We start from the raw sequence: 24,964 nt of genomic DNA on the forward strand, positions 1-24,964 counted from the left end.
TATAGATACCCCCTGTTTTTATCCAGTGTTAATATTTTGTTGAAGTCAAACTAAAATGCAATTTCCCTTTACTATTTAAAGAAAAATCCATTGTAAACGACACAATAGCGTTGCTGCTCAGTGTTTTCCCTTACGTGAGCCGTGCTTCGTAGTCAAATTAAAGACAGTTGTCATACTTTTGATCAGTGGTTTCTACCCTTTTTAAGGATGAAGACCTGCTTTTTAAAGTCAAAAGAAACTCCTCAGACCCAACCACAAAAGTGATGGAGAAAATCCACCCTCAAAATTTACTGTGAATTCAAGAAATCTTTTTAAAATTGTATTTGTATTTTATCATTCACAACATCTAGAGAGCATATATATGAAAAAATATAGCATATGGAGCTCCTGGCTGGCTCTGTTGGAAGAGCACGCGACTCTTGATTTTGGGGCCATAAGTTCAAGCCCCATGTTGGGTCTAGAGATTACTTAAATACATAAAACAGGAAAGGAAAGGAAAGGAAAGGAAAGGAAAGGAAAGGAAAGGAAAGGAAAGGAAAGGAAAGGAAAGGAAAGGGAAAGGGGAAGGAAAAAGGGAAGGAAGGAAGGAAGGAAGGAAGGAAGGAAGGAAGGAAGGAAGGATGGAAGGAAGGAAGGAAAGGGAAGGAAGGAAAGGAAGGAAGGAAGGAAGGAAGGAAGGAAGGAAGGAAGGAAGGAAGGAAGGGAAAGAAGAAAAGAAAGAAAGAAAGAAAGAAAGAAAGAAAGAAAGAAAGAAAGAAAGAAAGAAAGAAAGAAAGAAAGAAAGAAAGAAAAAGAAAGAAAGAAAAGAAAGATTGATTGATTGTAGCATAGTTCACAAGGGTGGGAAACATGTGACTTCCTGAATTGGGATGTGTCGAGTGCATATGTGAACTCGGAAAGCAGCTGCCATCTTATATTCCACTGAGTTTTCCCCAAAGGAGAAACTTCTCGTTCCAGTATTGACATACAGAATTATTGAATATTTCTCCATTCGAGTTAGAAAGGTTTACAGTACACCTCCCACAGAACCCCCTGGAATCCTCCTTAGACATTTCTCTTTGCCTTTTTGGTTCCTGTCTACTGGCAGGGTCTAGAGTGCATGCGGGCAGGGCTGGGTTGGAGGCAGGGAGGCCCTGCTTTTACACAGGGCCTGTTCTTGCTGGCTCTTGTCCCTCTCACTGTCTTGTGAACAAAATAATTCCACCCCTTGAGTCACGCAGAGTTCTTTCCACTTCGTGGACCAAGTGTCAGCAGATCTAGGCCTGGGGTCCTGTCTTAGACTTTCAGTAGTTCTCATAGTGTTCTTCAAAAAAGAAGAAGGAAGAGGAGGGGGAGGAGAAGGAGCTGGGCAGGAGGAGGAGGAGAAAATTTCGCTTGATTGGACCCTGCACAACATATTTCTCTCTTTGCAGTTAGCTCCATGTCCCCTTTATAGCATGCAGCCTGTGGGCTGAAAACCCAGCCCTCCAGAGCAGCGCAAAGGGGTCAGACCTAGCTGTCTCTCCTTCCCCAGCTCTGCCTCCTGACCTAGCCCCACCCCAGATGTTCATCCTGAGCCTTGAGCCATCTGCACGCTGACTGCTTTCTCCCCCAGACCTGGACTATATCTATACCTGGACTATATATAGTCCTCTCTCAAGGACTATAATTGCTCAGGAGGTCACTGATTCTCACCATAGTTGTCAGATGGATGTCAACGGAATTCTGTCACCTAAGGGCTGAAGTCTTCTATGACCTGGAGGCCAGACTTCAGACAGCTCCCTGAATAGCCCTGACCAAAGGCCCATCTGCTTTCTGGCACTTTAGTGCCTGAGTCTCCAGAATACTGAGTTTCTCTATTCCCCACTCCTCACCACATCCTTCATTCTATTCCGGGTATCCTGAAGACATTTGCCTCAGAATCACCTGGGGGGTGAACAGGTCTCTGAAGATGGGGCCCAGGGAGCTGCATTTTTATAAGCTCCCCAGCTGATTCCTATACACACTACGATCTGAGAACTAGGGCCTAAACAGAGCTCAGCGTTAAGGTGATTTTTTCAAAGAAAGTTGGGATCTGATTAGTGAATATGAGAAATTACTTATTTCTTTATATTTCTAAGCTCCACAGATTAGAAAACTACTTTTCCTGAAAAGTTATCTTGCAGAAGTCAAACCAAGTTGAAAGGGTAGGTCTCTGGAACGCTAATAAAGGCACACGACGGAACTAGCAGGGTTCAAACGTTCACCTTCTGCGTAAGAAATCTCATTGTTCAGTGTCCCACTGGGCAAAATAAAATAGACTGAGGCTTTATAGATCAATGTGTGAATAGTGCATAGCTATGTGCCAATAAGAAAACATAATTAGTGAATCGATAGCTTTTTTCCTCCCCAATGAAAATAAAAATTACAAAACCATTAGCTTGGCCTTTATAAACAGAGGCAAAATATGCAAACATTCCCACAAGACGAATGTTTGACTCTCAAAAACATCAATTAGGCCTTTATCACTGCTAAGTTTCTTGGTAAAAACTTACATAATCAAGAACAAAAGGAGACCATGATTTAATTATCTAGATTGGCTTCCTCAAGCTTATAGTTTCACAAAACAGTTGTGCAATCCTCCACTTTCTTTCGGCTCTGCCTCTCTAACTCGGTTCCCAGTATTTCTCAAATATTCTGAAAGATGTCTGGGGACTGACGACAAGCATGGGTTTATCCAGGACAATCGTTTCTTTTTTGTTTCTTTTTAAGATTTTTAAAATTGATTGATTGGTTGATTGATTTTAGAGGGAGGGGACAGAGCAAGAGGGACAGAGAGCTTTAAGCAGACTCCGCACTGAGCATGGAGCCCAACATGGGACTCCATCTTCCGACCCTGAGATGAAACCGAGAGCTGGACACTTAACCGGCTGCGCCACCCAGGGCCCCAGGATAAGTGTTTCTATGCCTTTTCTACTACTACCCATCTTTCAAGGAGCAGGATTAATGCAGTGGGTGGAGTCCGCCGGGTTTAAATCCTGGATCTGCAATCTTCTAGTGTGGAACCTTGGGCAAGTTACTCCTCTGTTCCCATTTCCTTACCTATACATGGGATCATAAAGTTATATATATCATAGGGCTACCATGAGAATTAAACGAAGTAATGTATGTAAAGCACTTTGAATAGTGTCTAGCATAAAATAAGTACTCAATAGATAATAATGATAAGAAGCCATCATTATTTTTTAACCATTCCACTGCTAATTATCACCTCCATTAGAGGGAAAGGCTTGAGCAAAGAGAAAAGAAATTCAAAACTATTCCCTTGCGCCATTCAAAGCCAGTGTGATGACAGAGAGATTAACTTTATACCAAGCCTAATGGAAACGATTAGAACAAAAGCATGTGGGGGAAAATGATTAGGAGAGAGAACTTGATAGAACAATAGTTTAAATATAAATAGTAAGATAGTAACTGTCTATGAGAACTATGGGTAGATACAAAACACTTAAAAGAGCAAGTCTTTTTTTTTTTTAAGATTTTATTTTTAAGTAATTTCTACACCCAACATGGGGCTTGAACTCATGAACCTGAGATCAAGAGACCCATGCTCCACCAACTGAGCTGGCCAGGGGCCCTGAGAGCAAGTCTTATTTAGCTTTTCAGTTATGCATATAAATATAGTAAAATATACTAAGGGCCTACATAGCAATGCAAGAATTAATTGCTTCATGAGTGCAGAGATAAAGTGATGACAAAAGGCTTGTGAGGCCCTCAGCAGTTGGAGAAACTTCCAAGTGGCAAGAAATGGGCAGGAGATTTGCAGGTAGGGTCTCTCTCTTTGCAAGAGCAAAGCCTCAGGGGCGTAGACTGTTTGGCTGGAGTAAAGGGTTCAGGTGACAGAGAAGCAGACACAGCCAGTCTGTGAAGAAGCCAGAATTCTATACCAAGACCTGGGACTTAGTCCTCCTTTAGCACCCCTGAGGCCATTCATGCTCAAACCCCAGCAAAATCAATCACATGGCCAAAGGTCACAGATGGCCAAACATCAGAGAGTCATGGTCCACTTTGCTTCCCAAGATCCCACTAGGGATGACCTTGACTTTTAGAGGGTATATTCTTGGTTCTGGATTTCACAGATGAGGCAAAGAAGGGCCAGGTGATTCACAGAGCGAGTAGGTTTTTAAACTACAAACTCAGGGCTCCTCCCTTGCCCATACCATGCGCTCACGTGAAATCATCTGCACGTGTATCTTCCTCCAGAACTTGAGGGTTGTTTTTTCATGTTATCTATCTGGAAATATTTTATTTATATGCAAACCCAGAAACATATTCTTCTTTTAAATAAATGGTAGAATAGGGCAGCTGGGTGGCTCAGTCAGTTAAGTGTCTGCCTTTGGCTCAGGTCATGATCCCAGGGTCCTGGGATCGAGTCCCTGCCCCCAGCTCCTTGCTCAGTGGGGAGTCTGCTTTTCCCTCTGCTTCTGCCCCTCCCCTGGCTTGTGCTCTCCCTTGCTCACTCTCTCAAATAAATAAAATCCTTAAATAAATAAATAAATAGATGGTAGAATAATCAACGTATAGTTTTCACCTCATTTGTTTGTTTTTAGGTAAGATTGCTTTTAAAAATGCAACATCAGAATCACAAAGTTACAGAAACCTCTTTCCTTAGGAATAGGATTAAGTTTTTTTTTTTTTTTTTTTTTTTTAGGATTTTATTTATTTATTTGACAGGGAGAGAGAGAGAGAGAGAATGAGCACAAGCAGGGGGAACAGCAGGCAGAGGGAGAAGCAGTTTCCCCACCGAGCAGGGGGCCTGACTCAGGGCTTGATCCAGGACCCTGGGATCATGCCCTGAGCCAAAGGCAGACACTTAACCAACTGAGCCACCCAGGCGCCCCTGGAATAGGTGTGAGTTTCTGTTCAAAGTCCCTTATACCTCCCTAAGCCCCCCAAACAAGCCCCAAGTGACATCTCCCAAATGCTTGCACCCCCACCTGTGGTAGAAATGGAGTTGGCATGCTATTGTGTCATCTGAGGGGACCTCTTCATTTGTTTCTATGGAAGTTAGTAAGTTAAACATTTGAAAATACAAAGATTTCTGTGTCTTCTTGACATTTAAACAGAGGGTGCCAATTTTTTATTTTAGAAACTCTATAACTGAAAGTATAGTGAAGATTATCGAAAAGGGTCGGCTGGCTTCGGCCATCCGGGAGGGACCTCAGGGAGAGGAAGAGGCCCCTCAAAACCAGCACTTGAGGGGTTTTAAGTCAGGCTGGCCTTGCAAGGAGAGTCTCCATGAGCTGTGGGCATGACTATGGATTCTGATACCTGCTGGATTGTGTCGGGACCAGGCAATCGGTGCCCTCCAGCTGCCGAATCCCTAGACAAATGAATTGTTACTGGAGAAAAAATAATCATATACTTTTTGGTTACTTAAGCGTTTCACGAATTTGCCTCTGGAACTGCGTCTGTGAAATAGCTGGCAGGGCTAAGGGAACTCAGCAAACATAACCGCCCTCAGGAGAAGCCACAACCTTTTAGCCCCAAGGTCCCGCACAATGAGTCAGTGTACCCAGTTCCTTCTCTCCCACACTGGCGGGCGGTCTTTTGCTCCCATATTCAGGGACTCCTGATACTGGCATCTCTAGCAAAAATTTGCACCTATTAGTTCCTAAAAGAAAATACCCGGGAATAGAGTCTACGTGATGTAGAAATAAATGCAATATTTAAAAAATACAAATTGGAAACATAATCATGAGAGAAACATAACACATAAAAAACTTCTTTCTAAAAATAGAAAACTTTGCATAAAAATCATGATTTGTAACTTAAATACGCCCTCTGCTGGAAGTATCTAGTTTTGCAAACTAAATGTTAAACCGAAACCTGAGCAGACATTTGAAGAGCCCTTTCCCGCTCTCAGAGACAATCACTATGCACAGATGTTTAATAATTTGGTAGGCACAATACCCATAGTATCTCCCCCACCTCTGGTCCCTATGGGGTAGGCCTTGTTTGTACACAGTGTGTTCGCTACTAACTAGAGAGAATTGAGGGAAAAAATGATCTCTAAATATTATTGACAATGTATGCCTGAAATTCTACCAAATTCTGCCAATAGGGCTTCATCGTGCACTGCTCCTATCTTAATATCTTTTAAAACACAAATGTCTCTTGTAAGAAGGAAGGAGATTTCAACAGTGGCGGGATGAGTATTTCAGAGTTCTCAGAAATATCTCAGTGAGTGAGGAATCAGAAAACAATTCTCAGTTTTCCCACAGTTCCATCTAGGTACCTGCAGGCTCTGAGTGTCGACGCGTAGACATTTTTTTAAAAACCTTTGAATTTCTAAAATATATTTTTCCTGAATTTAAAATAGTATATAGAGAGTTAATTTTTTTATTACCCATATTTCCAAGTATTTAATCGATTTAGTTCATTTATTTCAAACCTAAAATTAAAGTTTGAAAAAATGCTTGCCTCCAAGGTCTGTAAAAGTAACAAACCAAAAAACAGCCCTTCTATCTCTCGATATTTATCTCTTGTACAAACAGTACACATAGATCGCGTGGAAGCCGTATTAGACACTCGTGGTCCATGACAGAAATAGACCAGCTTGCTGCAACATGAGGATATGAACCATGAAGGAAGAGATTATTTTCTGGCAGAAAGAACTATGGTGTCTAATCACAGTGATTTCAAATTCATTTTTTGAAATCAGAAAAAAAATCTTTAAAAAACCCCCAAGCTAATGGGAATCCCAAAATATATCCATCTAAGAGCAGAGCTGTTCTTTAATGTTGCAGGATGGGGAGAAGCAGAGCTCTCTTCATCCCAGTGCCCCTTCTCCAGCCGTAGAGCGCTCCTTATAGGAGTCAGGAGAACCCTGGGATTCTGCCCACATGTAACAAGCCAACCTTCAGAAATCCATCAGTATGCAATTAGGCACACACTGGCCTGCCTGCAAACTGAACCAAAGTGAGAGGGTTTTATGAAGGTGCTAGCTGGGACAGAGACTGAGCCATCTGGGAAATGGGGTGTTCAGGAGACCTCAGTTATGTGGCCAGAGGCAAAGGGCTCTCCTCCCAGGGAGACCAGACACAGGCCTGCAACAGGCCAGCTGGCTGTACCTGGGATGAGAAACCAGAGTTTCCGGTAATAAATGCTTTTATGCTCCCTGTGCTTTCTTAATGCTTTATTTGGTAATAGTATAGGAAAACAAAAAAAGAGGGCATATTTTCCTGCATTTAGGGCAACATTTCAGTATTTTCTTTTAATATATGAACATTTTTTTTCTGATTATAAAAATAGTATATGGTCTTTGCAATTTGGAATATTCAGAGAAAATATAAAGAATAAAAATCAACCATCATCCTGCCAACCAGAAATAACCTCTAATAAAAATTTTAATTTCAGTCTTTTCTCAATGCATATATTTTTTACAAATTAAATTTTAAAATTATAGTTTTACAAAACAAAATTAGGATTATATATTGTTATTGTATATCTTTCTTTTTGGTATATTTTTTTTTTCTTGGCTAATCATTATGTCGTGAACATTTTTCCACGTTTGCCCAGAATTCTTCAAAACCTCATGTATTGGGGTGTCTGGGTGACTCAGTCGGTTAAGCATCTGCCTTTGGCTCAGGTCATGATCTCAGGGTCCTGGGATTGAGCCCCGTGTCAAGCTCTCTGCTCAGAGGGTCTGCTTTTCCCTCTCCCTCTGCCCCCCCCCATTCGTGCTCTTTCTCTCTTTCTCAAGTAAATAAATAAAATCTTTAAAAAAAAATTTTTTTTTAAAAAACCATGTATTGAGATTGGTTGACAATCTACTGCAAAAAAATAGTACCACAAATGTTTAATAATTTCTAAATGGTTGGCCATTTGGGTTGTTTCTAACTTTTTCCCATAATAAAAAATTATATTATGTTATCTTAATTTTCACTACTAATGATGAAATGTACGTATCTTCATCTCTGACTACTTTCTTAGGATAGACTGCAAGAAGAATATAGAATCAGAAGGTGTGTTTTGAAGCTCTTCATACATATCTCAAAATTGCTTTCTAAAAGAGTATTATCAATTTATACTCTCATTAACAGCCAATGTGAGTGTCCATTTTACCTTGCCAGCACAGAGAATTATAAAATTTTCGGTTTTGTTGATCTGATGGGTGGAAAACAGTAATTCATTTCATCTACACTTTGTTTTGTCAGTGGAGTTAAGAGTTTTCTTCCATGGACACAATTATGGAGTAATTGTGTTCCCTCAAAATTCCTGTGTTCAACGTGATAATATTTGGAGATGGGAACTTTGGAGGGTATTCAGGGCTGAATGAGGTCCTGAGACTAGGGTCCTCATGAGGGAATTAGCACTGTTAAAAAAAAGAGACACCATTAGGGGCACCTGGGTGGCACAGCAGTTAAGCGTCTGCCTTCGGCTCAGGGCGTGATCCCGGCGTTATGGGATCGAGCCCCACATCGGGCTCCTCCGCTATGAGCCTGCTTCTTCCTCTCCCACTCCCCCTGCTTGTGTTCTCTCTCTCGTTGGCTGTCTCTATCTCTGTCGAATAAATAAATAAAATCTTTAATAAAAAAAAAAAAAGAGAGACACCAGCTAGCTTGCTCTCCGTCTCTGCCGTGGAAGGACACAGTGAGAAGGCAGCCATCTGTAAGCCAAGAGGGGTGCCATTACCAGAACCCAACCATACTGGCACCCTGATCTCAGACTCTCAGCCTCCAGAACTGTGAGAAAACAAATTTCTGTGGTTTAAGTTGCCCAATATAATGGTATTTGTTACGGCAGCCCAAGCAGACTAAGACACTAGCCATCTGTGATTTTGTGTACATTTTATTTGTCCTTTATTAGGACAGGCTTCATTTTGATAGGATTTTGGGAGGTAGCTATAACAGTATCCAATGAGAGACAACCCCAGAGAATGAGAAATTCAGAAAGAAGCAAGGCCCCTTGTTGAATCTCCACTGTGTGTCCCCGGAAGTCTCCCCTAGAGTCCTTCTCAGCTACGGGGTGTTTTGTTTTGTTTTGTTTTGTTTTGTTTTGTTTTGGAGAGAGAGAGAGTGAGAGAGCAGCGTCCGCACCAGGGTGGGGGGGGAGGGAGGGGCAGAGGAGACAGAGAATCTTAAGCAGGCTCCATGGCCAGTGCAGAGCCCAAGGCAAGGACTGATCTCATGACCTCGAGTTCATGACCTGAGCTGGAAACCAAGAGTCAGAAGCTTAACTGACATACCCACCCAGGCGCCCCTCCACTATGGGTTTAAAGAGTTTTGTGGTTTGAAACAACAAACCATGTCAAGAGTTAATCCATTTGGTCTGCTGTAACAGAACACTGTAAACTGGGTGACTTATAAACAACAGAAATTTATTTCTAGAAGCTGGGAAGTCCACAATCAGAGTGAGAGTGTCTGGTGAGAGGGGCTTCCTGGTTCACAGACAACTGTCTTTGTTCTCATCGTGCCCTCAGATGATGGACAGGAGAGGGATGTCTCTCGGGCCTCCGTTATAAGGGCACTAATCCCATTCATGAAGGCTTCACCTCATGACTTTATCACCTCCCAAAGGCCTCATCTCCAAGTACCATCACATGGGCAATTAGGCCTCAACATAGGAATTTGGGGAGACACAACATTCAGTTGGTAGAATGCTCTTATCACTTTTTTTCACTTTCACAATAAAATCTATTTTTTAGATTTGAAAATTGACGTCAGCTTCCTTGGGTGCATGTGAGAACAGCTGTCCCATGTGTGACCCGCTGATCGCTGGGAAGGAGGTAACCAAGCTGACTGGCCATTAGACAGCACTTCCACCCTCACTGTGCCGCTCAGGCTTTTCCTGAAGTTCTAGAAGCTTTGTGCCCTTGAAAAGAACAAACTTAGAGACACAATGATCATTTCTAGACCTGCACTGTCCAATATAGTAGCTACTAATTACATGTGGCTATTGAGCACGTCAGACGCGGCTAGTCCTAATTGAGATGGGCTGTAAGTATAACATACACGCCCAGTTTTGAAGACTTAATATGATTTTATAGTGAGTCCATGTTGAAATGATTATATTCTGGACAGATTTGTTTTATAAAATATATTACTGAAATGAACTTCACCTATTTGTTTTTGCTTCTTTAGTGTTTCGCAGGACACCCAAATACAGCAATGCACAGAATATGCAGGAGAAAAGTTTGGACTAGAGACAGCTTCAGATTCACAGCTCATGTATATAATTATGTATATAATTATAGTGGCTAAAGCCATTGAGACATTTTCTCCTAGCACATGGTAGATGCCCAGCAAATACTTGCTGATGGAGTGGTCTAATGTCCCCTCCTTAGCTTACCACTCTTGTTGTCCCCCAAGAAAAAAAAGGCTGGCTGGTGTCAAGACCCTAATTTGTTGTTCAAAAAAATAAAAGTTACCTAACTAACTTGAGTTGAACATACAAACCAGCGGTCTTTAAGATGGGTGTACAAACCTCTAGAAGCCCCCAAACCATTTCTCCTCGCAGACCCAGGATAATCACCACGGCTCCCAGGCTACACGCAGACCCAGGATAATCACCACGGCTCCCAGGCTACACGCTTCCCCATGAACACCCATAGATGGTCTATCTCTGTCCCAGAGCTCCGACCAGCAACCCGATGTAAATTGGCTTAGATCACATCTTGCCTTCTTTCGTGATTGCCACCATCCGCCATGGTCACGAACACTGTGACCAGAGAAACTGAATGCACTGGTTGTGGTAAGCCAATAAGGGTCGACCACCAGAGACAGAAATAGTCAGTTTCCCTGAAGCAGATGATCTATGTGGGGAAGAGGGAGGTTATGGAATAAGAATATAAGAAATATTAGGAAGAAGGAAGAGGGAAGCACATATTGTATGGGCAACTTTTTAACGTCCAGTGTACATCTACTCCTGGGGAACACAGAGAAGGAAGAGGAAAAGAAGGGATACTTATAGAAGGGTTGAAACCCACTTACTGGGGGATACTGCTATTATGATCCACATCTTATTTGTCCACATAATGCTTGGTAATGCAACCTGATCCCTGATTCCCCTTGTATGAGCAAGCCAGGTGTGGCTATTTGTATGGCCATCACGATATCTCCCATCCCACAGGCTGTTTTCACAATGTGACTTTGATATGCCTTCCACCACAAAGTGGGGTCTACGCTCCCTCCTCTTACATCTCAGTGAGAATAATGCTATGTTGACTTCTGAGCCGAGGACATACATGGTGATATAACTTCTACCTAGTTCTCTCTGGAGACGCTTGCTCTTAAAACGGAGCCACCGCTTGTGTGGAAGAACAAGCAGCTCACGAAGAGGCCCATTTGGAGAAACCAAGCCTCCTGGCTCACAGACCTAGATGACCGCCCCGTCAACACCTAGCGCCAACTTGCCAGGTATGTGAGCAAACCAACTTACAAATGGATCTTTAACCCCTGTTCATCCACCCCAGATGGTACCACATGGAGCAGAGACAAGCTCTCCCTGAAAAAACTTTCAGAATTCAGATTTTTGAACAAAATGATTCCTGTTGTTTTAAGCCACCAATGCAGTTGTATTACATAGCAGTGGATACATAGCAATGGCTAACTGATAGAGCAAGCAAACAGAAAATGACGATACAGCCAGATCAAACCTGTCATTCCATCCATCCCTAGCTCCATACATTATGAGAAAAAACACCCAGGCATTACTATCCTTTAACTTTTTATTATGGAAAACTTCAAACATACAGAAAGTAAACGAATATAATGAACCCCTATGTACCCATCACCCAGTTTCAACAATTATCCCATTCGGGGAGTCTTCAAAGTTGTTCATATTAACAATGATTTTAAAATAACAACATATTGGGGCGCCTGGGTGGCACAGCGGTTAAGCGTCTGCCTTCAGCTCAGGGCGTGATCCCGGCATTGTGGGATCGAGCCCCACATTGGGCTCTCTGCTGGGAGCCTGCTTCTTCCTCTCCCACTCCCCCTGCTTGTGTTCCCTCTCTCACTGGCTGTCTCTATCTCTGTCAAATAAATAAATAAAATCTTAAAAAAAAAAAAACAACAACAACAACATATTAAAGAAAACAGGAAATGATAAACAAAATGGATGAAAACATGCAAAATTTTAATCAGAATGTATAAAAAAGAATTGATATTCTAAAACTGAAAAATATACTACTGGAAATTAGGTATTCATCTGATATATTTAATAGTAGACTGGACACAGCATAAAACAGAATCAATAAACTTGAAGACAATCAGTGAAAAATATCCAAACTTGAGCACAAAGGGAAAAATAAGGAAAAAACAGAACAGGAAAAAAAAAAAAAAAACAAGCAAACAAACAAATGAAAAAACCTAACACATTTATGCTTGGAGTCCCAGAAGGAGAAAAGAGAATTGGGTAGAAGCATTATTTGAAAATGATCAAAAATTTTCTAAAACAGATGAAAAATACCAATCAATAGACTCAGTAATCCAGTAAGTCAAGCAGGGGTGTTTTGTGTTGTTTTTTAAATCAGCCTCTGTGCAAAAGCTTGCAGGGAAGTGATATTCGGGTTTTATTTAGGATAGGTAAGTAGGTAGGGGATTTTCAGAAGAGGTTATATATGCAGGGAATCCGTGATAAAAAAAAAAAAAATTATGTATTCCAAAGCTTGAAGATGAGTTTCAGAAGATTGCTAGTCCTGTCCAATGGGGTCGGATGAAGAGCTGAGCAGGCGTATGAGGCACAACGGGATTCATCCTGACAGTCTCCCAGGGGAAGCGGGGAAGCAGGTTAGGGTGGGAGTATGGGCCCCAGAAAACCGCTTTCTTGCTCCTGCTGGTAATGTGGTAGCAGAAGGGAGTGAAGGAGAGCCTCACGAGAATATCCCCTTAGGCAAAGGGACGTCCGAGAGCCTCTCTTCCCTGGGAGCAAAGCAATACGGTGAGCTGGTGAGCAAAGGGTGCTCGCCCCCAGAGGAGGGAGGGACTAGGGAGCCCTAGCGGCTTCCTAGTGTTATGGAAAGTGGAGAGCAAGGTGAGGAGAGGCTATCACTTCCCTGATGTTCCCTGACCCTCAACTCAAGGCCACTTCTGCTGCCTACTCCACAGCCTACCTAGACCAAGTCATCACTCAGAAGAGCTCTATCCTAAATCTGAAATACAAATATTCCACTTTCTGACCCCTACCCTCCTACTTTCCCAGCTCCCTCACTCAATTACTCCCTCTACCCCTCTTTACTCCTTAGGAATCTCCACTTTCTGCCCACGTATCAGTATCATGTCCCGTTCTCACTTCCCACTCAGTCCCTCGGCCCATCCCTCAGACGCTCTAAAAAACTTAGCTTAGCTCCTTGGCCACCGCCCCTCCATACTGTATGTCTGGCAAATGCCTATCCTGGATGAGGTCAGGATATTATTTCTTATTTCTACACCTCCATCTGGTTTACTGACTGCTACTTAAGAAAATCACACAACGGGGAAGGTGAGTACCATGCTCTCTACATATTTTCAAATATAATTGTATAGAAGTAAAACATGAATGAAACTCATCAGAAAAAAATTAAAACAATACAGATGTATCTACGGCAAAAAATTAGGGTTCTCCCCTAAAGCCATCCCTCCAAACATTTGCTGTTGATAGTTTTACATATGTTCTATGTATGCATTATTGTCTTAAATGTAGCTAGATATATGGACACACATACATACACACATATCATACATATGTACAATCAGAGTAGCTACAGTGTAGTGGACACTTCTGGGGCAATATGCATTTTTTTCTTCTTTTAAAATACGTCTTGGAGAGCTTTTCTTCTCAAAAGGTACATATATACTTTACATACTATCCCAGTCCCTTATTCATATATAAGTTACTTACTATTCTCACTATAATGAATATCCTTGTACAGCTTTCTGGGTACAGTGAAAGTACATCTCTAAAGTGGATCCCTTGAAGTGAAATGTTTGGTCAAAGGGTATAAGTATTTAACATTTTAATAAATACTTCTAAATTACCATTCAAAAAGGCTCTACCAAATTGCCCTCCCAAATGCATTGGGAGAGTTACTGTCCCAAACTGGGCTCTCAACGCTGCCTGGCTCTACTTCCCTTTCCTTCCCTAGACTTCTCTCCCCCTCAATCTCCACATACCTTATCTCTGCTCAAAACCCCTTCTGCAGCCTCCAACCCCGCCCAAATGTACACATTCTTAGCAAATATCTCAGTAAATATTTGTAGAGAAAATGGAAGTTACCAGAGTACTCTCTTGGCTTCCTACCCCCAACACAACAAAACCTACCCACCACTCTCCTGTCCTCCTTCCTCCTGTTATAATGATGGAGTAGGGAACAGTCTCCTGTTAGGGCAATCCCGGCTGTGGAGTCCTTCCCTTCACAAAGGGGGGGGGGGGGCTACCTTCCGTCTAGAGGTCTAGCGTCCACCCTCCGCTCAGCTTACCTGAAGTCTATCCTCCACCTTCATCACACAGGCTCGCCGTGTGCCAAATCCACTATACCTCCTAAGACACTATTGCCCACTCTCTTCATAAAGCCACACTCTTCTGATTTTGCTCCTGTCTCTAGAGCACTTCTTCCACTCTTCTGTGTGCTCAAGGCCCCTCCTACCCAGACCTTAAATGTGGAGCTTGAGGTTTCTGTCCCCGGGGCCCTGCGCTCTTTCTCCCTGGGACATGTCACCCTTCCCCTCCTTTCAGCCACCATCACGCCCCTCTGTCTTCTCCTCTCTGATCTGTGTCTTCAGCCCAGATCGCCAGTCTGTTCAAGGCTGACTTCATCCTCTCCCTTTCCGCTCCTCATACCCTCCGCTCCCTCTCTGGCCAAACCCTAGCCCCTCCTCTGGGAAATCTTCGGGTTCCTCTCCCTTCTAACTCCGACGCCACGTGGCTCCAGTACCTCGCAGACCTGAGGAATGTAGTTCTCCTTGAAGTAATTCCTCAGCCGCGGGTTGGCAGTGCGTAGTGAGGCCATGACCAGAGGCCCCACTGAAACTCCCGCCGGCCCGCCGCGCCCCGCGCCGCAGGCACCGAGCGCAGGCTAGAGGCTAGCGCGTCCCGGCGTTGCCCTGGCAACCGCGGGGCGGGCGCGGCGCAAGAAGGCGCGCGCCCCCAAGGCCAGGGATTGCCGGGGGTAGGCGGGCGGAAGGCGGCCCCGGCCCCGGCAGAAGCGAGGCGAAGTCCGCCTCCCGGCGGTGGCATTGGTCCCCTGTGTGTCCCCTCCGGGCGCACAGTCCCTGCGGCTCTTCCCGTAGTCCTGCCCCCCGCCCCGCCTCCGCCAAGCTGCCGGACGCTCCCGGGCCGCAGTGGGCGGTTTCACTATTTTAGCAGGGCCGTTTCCGGGAGGAGGAGCTCAAGCCCATTTCCTTTCTCTTCCGCGGGGCCGCGCTCGGGTGGCGTCGGGATCCGCTTGCTCTGGAGCCTCCCGCGCCTGGCCCAGCGCTGCGCCCCAGCCCCAGCAGCAGCATGGGCGGCGCCCGGGACGTGGGCTGGATGGCCACGGGCCTGGTCCTCGGCGCCGGCGCCTGCTACTGCATTTACAAGCTGACACGGGGCCAGTGGCAACACGGCCGCGGGCTTCGGCTGCGTCCCTCGCGCTCCGCAGGTGAGGCTACGGGGTGTGCAGCAGGTGGCCGGGGACGGCGGACCGGGGCTGGGTGTCATCCCTGGGGTGAAGGTCGAAGACAGCAGGCGCTCGTGGCTCTCCCGTGCTCGCAAAGAAGCAGAACCAGGGGAGGGAGGGAGGCTCGTGAGCATGGCCAGGTGGAGAAGCCCAGGTGCAGAGGATGGATCGTCCGCTTGATTGGGTGCGTGTAGGGCTCTGAGCCGCCCCCTGCGTCCACTTAGTTCAAAATCCCGGGATGAAAAGTTGCCCAATTCCTGCCCGAGTGCGGCGTCACAGTGGAGGATTGGTTGGGTTTCTCAGAAGCATGTCGATAGCGCCTCACATTAAAGCTTGCTCCCGGCCTTTGTGTTACCAGAGGGATTCCCGCTACTGTGGCCTGGGTGTTGCGGGGCCTGGAGCGGTGGAAGAAATTGTGCATGCAGTTGCCCTGGGGGAAGGAACGCCAGAGGAGTAGTTCTGCTTCCTCTCGGCCCAGCCTCAGAGGGGAGGTACCTGGAAGTCACTGTGGTTCATATACAAAGTTACAAAGTTGCAGAGAGATCCTGGAGATAACAGACACCGATGTACATATCAATTTGAAACGGTTGTCTGCATGGGGAAGGGGGTACCCTCCTGGCGAAGAAGTGCATGGTTAGGTTGCTGTCCAAAAGTCGATTGATGCATTCAGGATTCTGAGGATTTGCTGGATGTTCTGGAGGGAAATTTCAGGTCATGGACGCTTTTACAGAAGTAATTAAAAATAAAATCTCCTGCCAACCAAGAAACTCCTTTCTACAAGTAGAGAAAAGAACTAAAATTTTATTGTTGAGTAAGCATTAAGCTAGATTGCTGTTCCATCCCAGGCAGTCAGGTAATGGGATTGAAAAGACAGAATTCTCACCCTGTTATGTACCTAGTCAGATAAAATCTATTTCATATTACCTGCATATTCTCAAGAAAAACAGTAGCTTGTTCTTAAGATAGGGCTTGACAGCATAGTTCATCCTAAATTCACTGGTGGTTGGGGTGGCTTTTTGTGTTAGCTAATTGCCTTTACCCAAAGGCAAAATAAGACTTCTCCGAGTCTTTATGATAAGCAGGTGCTGACAGCATAGAGCCAGGTGCCAAGGCTAAACTCAGAGATCGAGGCTCCATCGTTCTCGGTGTTTACATTTCACACAGATGACTCCAAAGCCCCTAAGACTTTCTTGTGTTGTAAACTGGCAAGAGGGTTACTTAACTTTTTAAAAAGACATTCATTTATATCGAAGAGACAGACAAAGGATTTCCAGTATAGCTGACTCCTGAATAACAGGTTTGAACTGCACAGGTTTACTTACGCAGAGGTTTTTTTTTCAGTAAATATATGTACAGCTCTGTAAATGTATTTTCCTTATGATTTGCTTAACATTTTCTCTAGCTTATTTTATTGTAAGAATACAGTATATTGGGGCACCTGGGTGGCACAGCGGTTAAGCGTCTGCCTTCGGCTCAGGGCGTGATCCCGGCGTTCTGGGATCGAGCCCCACGTCAGGCTCCTCCGCTATGAGCCTGCTTCTTCCTCTCCCACTCCCCCTGCTTGTGTTCCCTCTCTCGCTGGCTGTCTCTATCTGTGTCAAATAAATAAATAAAATCTTAAAAAAAAAAGAATACAGCATATAAGACATATAACATACAAAGTGTATGTTTTTCAGTAAGGCTTCCAGTTAATGGCAGGCTATTAGTAGTTAAGTTTGGGGGAGTCCGAAGTTATACATGGATTTTCAACTGCTCTGGGGTTGACACGCCTAATCCCTGCATTGTTCGAGGGTCAACTGTACAAGTTTTCTCAAGAAAATACTCCGAAAAAACAGTAGGGAGAAGGTCTGTTTCCCTTTTGGCACAAAGGGAAAAGCGATTTTCAAAAAAAGATTTTTATTTACCCTTACTTACAAAGCCGAATTTGTTGTCTTTGTGTGAGAGATTCTGGATTCAGATACCTTCTCACTTACACTGACTCAACCTGGTGAACACTGACAAAATCTTACTTTTAAACTGAATTTTACCAGTTTCCAAAGTCACCATTACCGTAGGTCAGGCAGCTTACAAAATAAGTTGCTCATGGTCCCTTCTTCCTGAAGCTACACACCTTTATCTTTGGAGAAGACTTGACAAGTACCCATGTTTTTCAGCAGCATCCTTAGGGTTCAGAAGATGATCTTTTTTGTTTTAACTGAGGTATAATTGACATATAACATTGTATTAGTGATAGGTGTACAATTTCAGGATCTATGTGTACGTATATATTTGATATCAAATATATATAAGGTATACGTATTTGGTTCGATTTGATATATTTGATTCAGGTGTGTGTACATATTGCGGAATGATCACCGCAATAAGTTTAGTTGACATCTCTCACTTCATAGTTACAGATTTTTTGTTGTTGTGATGAGAACTTTTAAAATTTACTCTCAGCAACTTTCAAGTATACAGTAACAGTATTGCTTGCCAGCTGTAGTCACCAAGCTGTACGTTACTTCCCTAAGACTTATTTAAGTTTGTACCTCTGACCACCTTCATCCATTCTAGACTCCCCCTTCACCTGCCTCTGGCAACCCCAGTCAATCTGTTTGTATTTATGAACTTGATTTTTTCATTTTTTTTTTAAGATTGGACATATAAGTGAGATTATATAGTATTTGTTTTTCTTTCCTGTCTGACTTGTTTCACTTAGAATAATGCCTTCAGAGTTCACCCAGGTTGTTGCAAATGGCAGGATTTCCTCTTTTTATGGCTGAGTAATATTCCCCTATTTCAGTATTCCTATATATGGAGACCACATTTTCTTTATGCATTCACCTGTCAGTGGACACTGAGGTGGTTTCTGTGTCTTGCTGTTATAAATAATGTTGCAGTGAACATGGGGGTGCATATGTCTTTTCAAGATAGTGATTTCATTTTCTTCAAATACCCAAACGTGGAGTTGCTAGATCACGTGGTAGTTGTATTTTTAATTTTTTGAGGGCCCTCCAAACTGTGTTCCATAGTGGCTGCACCAGTTTACATTGCCACCAACAGTGCACCAGGGTTCCCTTTCTCTACATACTCACCAACACCTGTTATCTCTTATCTTTTGGGGTTTTTTAAAATCTCTTTTTGGGGGCGCCTGGGTGGCACAGTGGTTAAGCGTCTGCCTTCGGCTCAGGGCGTGATCCTGGCGTTATGGGATCGAGCCCCACATCAGGCTCCTCCGCTGTGAGCCTGCTTCTTCCTCTCCCACTCCCCCTGCTTGTGTTCCCTCTCTCGCTGGCTGTCTCTATCTCTGGCGAATAAATAAATAAAATCTTTTAAAAAAAAAATCTCTTTTTGATACTGGCCATTCTAACAGGTGTGGTTTTGATTTGCATGTTACTGATGATTACAGATGTTGAGCACTGTTTCATGTATCTGTTGGCCATTTATATGTCTTTGGAAAAAATGGCTATTCAGATCCTCTGCTTATTTTTCTTAATGATTATTTGGGTTTTTTTCCTGTTGCATTGCATGAGTTCTTTATATGTTTTGGATATTAACGGCTTGTCAGATATATGATTGGGGGATATTTTCTCCCATTCCATAGGTTGACTTTTCATTTTATTGATGGTTTCCTTTGCTGTGCAGAAGTTTTTTTAATTTGATAGTCCACTTGTTTATTTTCGTTGCTTTTGGTTTTGGTGTCAAATCTAAAAAATCATGCAAAGATCTATGTCAAGGAGCTTACTGCCTGTGTGTTCTAGGAGTTTGACGGTTTGAAGTCTTACGTTCAGGACTTCATTATGAGTTGATTTTTGTGTATGATGTAAGATAGTGGTCCAGTTTCATCTTTTTACATGTGGCTGTCCAGTTTTCCCAGCACCATTTACTCAAGAGGCTGTCTTTTCCCCATTGTATTTCTTTGGCTGCTTTGTCATAAATTAATTGACCATAGATGCATACGTTTATTTCTGGGCTGTTCTGTCCCATTGATCTATGTGTCTGTTTTTATGCCAGTACCATACAGTTTTGATTACTGTAGCTTTGTAATGTATTTTGAAATCAGGGAGCACATGCCTTCAGCTTTGTTCTCAAGATTGCTTTGGCCATTTGGGGTCTTTTGTCATTCCATACAAATTTTAGGATTGTTTGCTCTATTTCTGTGAAAATGCCATTGGAATTTTGGTAGAGATTGCATTGGATCTGTAAATTGCTTTGGGTAATATGGACATTTGAATAATATTCTTCTAATCCCTGAGCATGAATAACTTCCCATTTATTTGTATCTTCCGCTTCTTTCATCAGCGTCTTACAGTTTTCAGTGTACAGGTCTGTATACCTCCTTGGTTAAAGTCCTAGGTATTTTGTTCTCTTTGATGTAATTGTACACGGAGTTGTTTTCTTAATCTCACCTTCTGATAGTTTGTTATTAGTGTATAGAAATGCAGCTCATTTTCTTATACTGATTGCGTATCCTGCAATTTCGCAGAACTTGTGTATTCGCAGCTTTTAGGTGGAATCTTGAGGGATTTCTCTATATAATGTCGTCTGCAAATAGTTTTACTTTTTCCTTTCTGATTTGGATGCCTTTTATCTCTTTTGCTCGCCTGATTGCCCTGGCCAGGACTGCCAGGACTATGTTGAAGAAAAGTGGTGAGAGTGGACAGTCCTGTGCTTGATGTGAGAGGAAAAGCTCAGTCTTTCCCCATTGAGTACGATGTTAGCTGTGGCTTCGTCCTGTATGGCCTCTGTTACGTTGAGGTACATTCGCTCTATACCCTCTTAGTGTTGAGAGTTTTTATCATGAATGGATGTTGGATATTGTCAAATGGTTTTTCTGCCTCTGTTGAGGTGGTATGATCTGTGTCCTTGATTGTGTTACTGCGGCGTATCACACGGATCGATCTGCAGCTGTGGAGTCGTCTTTGCCTCGCAGGGATATGTTCCGCTTGATCATGGTGTGTGATCTTTTTAATGTAGTGTTTGCTAATATTTTGTTGAGGCTTTTTACGTCTGTATTCATGTGGATTGGGGCTTGTAATTTTCTTTCTTGTGGTGTCCTTGTCTGATTTTGGTATCAGGGTAACACTGGCTTTGTAAAATAGGTTTAGAAGTGTTCCCTCCTCTTCTGTTTTTAGGAAGAGGTTGAGGATTGGTATTCTTCTTTGAAGAATTTGGTAGAATTCATTAGTGAAGCCCTGTGGTCTTGGACTTCCGTTTGTTGGGAGATTGTTGATTACTGATTCAATCTCCTTACTAGTCATTGGTCTGATAAGATTTTTCATTTCTTCAGTTCAGTCTTTGTAGGTTGTATATTTCTAGGAATTTTTCCATTTCTTCTAGATTGTCCAATTTGTTGGCATATAATTGTTCCTAATACTCTCTTATGATCCTTTGTATTTTTGTGGTATCCATTGTAATGTCTCCTTTTTCATTTCTTATTTCATTAAGTCCGCTCTCTTTTCTTGGTAAGTGTAGCTAATGGTTTGCCTGTTTTGTTCATCTTTTCAGTAAACCAGTTTTTAGTTTCATTGATCTTTCTGTTGTCTTCCTACTCTCATTAATTTCTGCTCTGCTCTTTGTTACAATTTCCTTCCAACTTTGGGCTTTGTTCTTTTTCTGGGTCCTTCTTGAGGTGTAAAGTTAGGTTGTTTATTTGAAATCTTTCCAATTTCTTAGTATAAGCATTTCTTAATATAAGCATTTAGCACTGTGTACTTCCCTCTTCAAACTGGTTTTTGCTTCATCCCATTCTCTTAACGACTGAGCCACCCAGGCGCCCCTGTTGTAGTTTATTTCTAGTTCACTGCCTTATAGTTGAAAAATACGTATGTTATTTCAGTCTTCTTAAATTTATTAAGACTTACTTTTGTGGCCTACCATATGCCTTATCCTGGAGAAAGTTCCATGTGTGTTTAAGAAGAACATCAATTTTGCTTTTGAATAGAATGTTCCATAAATGTCTGTTAAGTTCGTCTGGTCTAACATGTCCAATGTTTCTTATCAATTTTCTGTCGGGGTGACCTATCCATTGATGAAAGTGGAGTATTGAAGTTTCCTCCTGTTCTATTGCAGTCTATTTCTCCCTTTAGGTCTGATTATATTTGCTTTATAAGGTGCTCCTGTGTTGGGTCCGTACATATCTACAAATGTTATATGCTCTTATTGGATTGATTCTTTTGTCATTATATAATTATCTGCTTTGTCTCTTATTACAGTCTTTTAAAATCTGTTTTGTCTGATATAAGTATAGTTACCCCAGCTTTTTGATAGTTTCCGTTTGCATGGAGTATCTTTTTCCCCCACCTTCAAGTTCAGTCTGTGTGTGTGTCCATAAAGCTGAGTGGGTTTCTTGGCAGCATATACTTAGTGTGATACTGTGATTTTGAATAAGAAATATATATTTATTCTTCATCCCCATTTCTGGCACAAAGCTCCTAAAACCCTTAGAATTTTCTAAGTGCTGTGAGCTATAAAGGTATCTTTTGTTATGTTAATGGTAACTTTTGGAAAGCCCGTAAGGATGGGGTCTTGTTACCAGAGGAGGTGAAAGTGTGATTAGAGGGCAATAAACTTAATAAGTAAAATTTTCTCTGAGTTCTGTGAGCTGCTCTAGCAAATTAATTGGACCCAAGGTGGGAGTTGGTGAAATCTCTGATCTATACCCAGTTGATCAGAAGCACCAGTGACAACTTGGACTTGCCCCTGGCATCTGAAGTGGTGGGAATGGGGGGCAGTCTTTGAGGACTGAGCCCATAACCTGGGATCTGATGCAGGTAAATAGTGTCAGAGTTGAGTTGAGTTGTAGAACTAGCTGGTGTCCAAGAATTGCTTGGTTTTGTGGAAAAACTCCCATATGTCATAATGGGTGACCACAATCAGAATGTGAATTGGGTCTTGTTTTTTTGTTTGTTTTTGTTTTGTTTTTTGTTTTTGTCTTTGTTTTGTTTGTTTGTTTTTATCCATTTGGCCAGTCTAGGCTTTTTGATTGGAGACTTTAGTCCATTTATATTTAAAATAATTTTCAATAGGTATGGGCTTTTTGCCACTTTGTTAATGGTTATGGCTGTTTTGCAATTCCTTTGTTCCTTTCTTTTCTTGTGGTAGGTTTAGATTCCTATACCTTTAATGTTTCTTTATCTACCATACGTTTTTGCTTTGTGGTTACCATGAGGCTCACATAAAACATAACAGTCTGTTTTAAGTTGATAATAACTAAAGCTTGAGTGCTTTCTAAAGCTCTACATTCTTACTCCACCCCACACACACACATTTTATGTTTCTGATATCACAGCTTACATCTTTTTGTCTTCTGTAGCCCTTAAATTACTGATAGTTATTTTTACTCTGACTTTTAGCTTTTTTTTTTTTAAGATTTTATTTATTTATTTGACAAAGAGAGAGACAGGCAGCGAGAGAGGGAACACAGGGGGAGTGGGAGAGGAAGAAGCAGGCTCCCAGTGGAGGAGCCTGATGCGGGGCTCCATCCCAGAACTCCAGGATCAGGCCCTGAGCCGAAGGCAGATGCTTAATGACTGAGCCACCCAAGCGCCCCATGACTTTTAGCTTTTATACTGACTTTATAAGAAAAGTGATTTGCCCACCACCATTACATTATTCTGAATATAACTATTTATCTTTACCAGCAAGATTTATACTTGTATATATTTTCCTGCTACTAATTAGCACCTTTTGTTACAGCGTCAGAATTTCCTTTTAACATTTCTTGTAAGGCGAGGCTATTGGTGTTGAATTCCTTCAGCTCTTGCTTTCTGGAAAATTCTTTCTCTCCCCTTTATTTATGAAGGACAACTTTGCCAGTTAGATTATTCTTGGTTAACAGTCCTTTTTTTCTTTCAGCACTTTGAATATACTGTGATACTCCCTTCTGGCCTACAAAGTTTTGGCTAAAAAATCTGCTCATAGTCTTATATGTAATAAGTAATTTTTCTGTTGCTGCTTATAAGATTTTCTCCTTGCATTTAACTTTTGACTTTTTTTTTTTTTTTTTTTTTTTTTAAGGATTTTATTTGTTTAGGATCGCCTGGATGGCTCAGTCGTTTAAGCGTCTCCCTTTGGCTCAGGTCATGATCCCAGGGTCTTGGGATCAAGTCCCGCATCAGGCTCCCTGCTCAGCGGAGAGCCTACTTCTTCCTCTCTTGCTCCCTCTTCTTGTGTGCGCATGCTTGTTCTCTCTCTCTCTGTCAGATAAATAAATAAAAATCTTTTTTAAAAAAGATTTTTATTTATTTATCTGAGAGAGAGGGGCCCCCTAAGCTATCTTCACTTTTTTTTTTTTTTCCCTGCTCTGATTGGATGAGTTCTCCTGCTCTATCTTCTAGTTTACTGATCCGTTCTTCTGCTTCATCTAGGCCGTTGTTGAAGCCTCCAGTAGTGTGTTTTCGTTGTTGTTTTCAGTTCAGTTATACTCTTCAACTCTGTGACTTCTGCTTGGCACTTTTATTTTCTGTCCCAGTCTTCAAGGAGTGGTCTCATGCAGGAGATGAGCTTTACTATTCAACTGTGCCTGGCTCTTGGTTGTCTCTCCAAACTTTGTGATTGTCCAAGCAGCCTGTTTTTAATAGCTCACGGTAGTTGAGAGTATGGAAGACCTGTCAGTGTTCCCGAAGGGCAGGATCTCATTCAGTGCTTAGATACAGGCTGATTAGAAGCCAGACCTTCAGGTAGCAGCTTTTAAAGTGTGGAAATACACCTGTCAGTGGAAGACAGAGGTGGGTGTCTGTCTGACCCTTCTGTACTGAGCCCTGGAGTAATAGTTTTGAACCCTTTCTTCGTTTGCTACCATCCCACTGAACCCGTGGGCCCTGCTGGCCACTAGATCCGGGTGGGCAGGGGGCGTCTCTTGCGCAGCAGCCACAAAACCCAGGGAGCCAAACATGTGCACAGGCTCCTTTCTGGGAGATACCAGCAACCTGGAGCGAGGCATGGGGAGAGTGGAAAGATGGGGCCATCGGCCTCCCCCGTCTCTGGAGAGTATTGCTGTCAGCCCCTTGACGTTTGTTAAAATAGAAGTCTGCCCCCTCAAACTGCCTTGCAGTTATTAAGATAAGCAAATAAGCCTCTTTGATGGGAAGACTGGTTTCAGTCTATGCCTCTGCCGGCCCCAGGGGGGTAATCCATGCTCCGTATGTGCAAGCCCTGTAAAAGCTCTCTCTCCATTTGCTGTAGTCTGGTGGGTGTAATGGATGCAAGTCTCGCTGGCTTTCAGAGCCAGATGTTTTGGAAGCCCATATCTCAGGTAGAAGTCTTGAAAGTTGGAAGACAGGATGTGGGGTCCAAGGCCTTTGCTTCTCATGGAGACACTGGGAGTTGTGAGTTCCCTTCTGGTTGTGTGTTGCTGTACCAGGGGTGGTGGTTATGGCAAGATTG

At 42.8% G+C, this 24,964-nt stretch overlaps 2 protein-coding genes across 2 annotated transcripts in view; one reads left to right on the forward strand and one right to left on the reverse strand.

Annotated features, from left to right (window-relative positions):
- FBXL13 (F-box and leucine rich repeat protein 13) overlaps window positions 1–15,037 on the reverse strand; it is a 209,149-nt gene extending 194,112 nt beyond the window's left edge. The window contains exon 1 of the mRNA XM_045792187.2: window positions 14,876–15,037. Within this exon, the coding sequence (XP_045648143.1) occupies window positions 14,876–14,950 (75 nt within the window). The 5' untranslated portion in view covers window positions 14,951–15,037. The remainder of the gene's footprint in view (window positions 1–14,875) is intronic.
- A 290-nt stretch (window positions 15,038–15,327) lies between these two features.
- The window catches only part of ARMC10 (armadillo repeat containing 10), a 32,793-nt gene continuing 23,156 nt past the window's right edge, over window positions 15,328–24,964 (forward strand). Inside the window, exon 1 of the mRNA XM_045793419.2 lies at window positions 15,328–15,580. Coding sequence (XP_045649375.2) covers window positions 15,442–15,580 — 139 coding nt within the window. The 5' untranslated portion in view covers window positions 15,328–15,441. The remainder of the gene's footprint in view (window positions 15,581–24,964) is intronic.

The sequence above is a fragment of the Ursus americanus genome, chromosome 3 (assembly GCF_024610735.1).
Source record: "Ursus americanus isolate L20-20 chromosome 3, mUrsAme1.1.p, whole genome shotgun sequence".
Classification (NCBI taxonomy): domain Eukaryota; kingdom Metazoa; phylum Chordata; class Mammalia; order Carnivora; family Ursidae; genus Ursus; species Ursus americanus.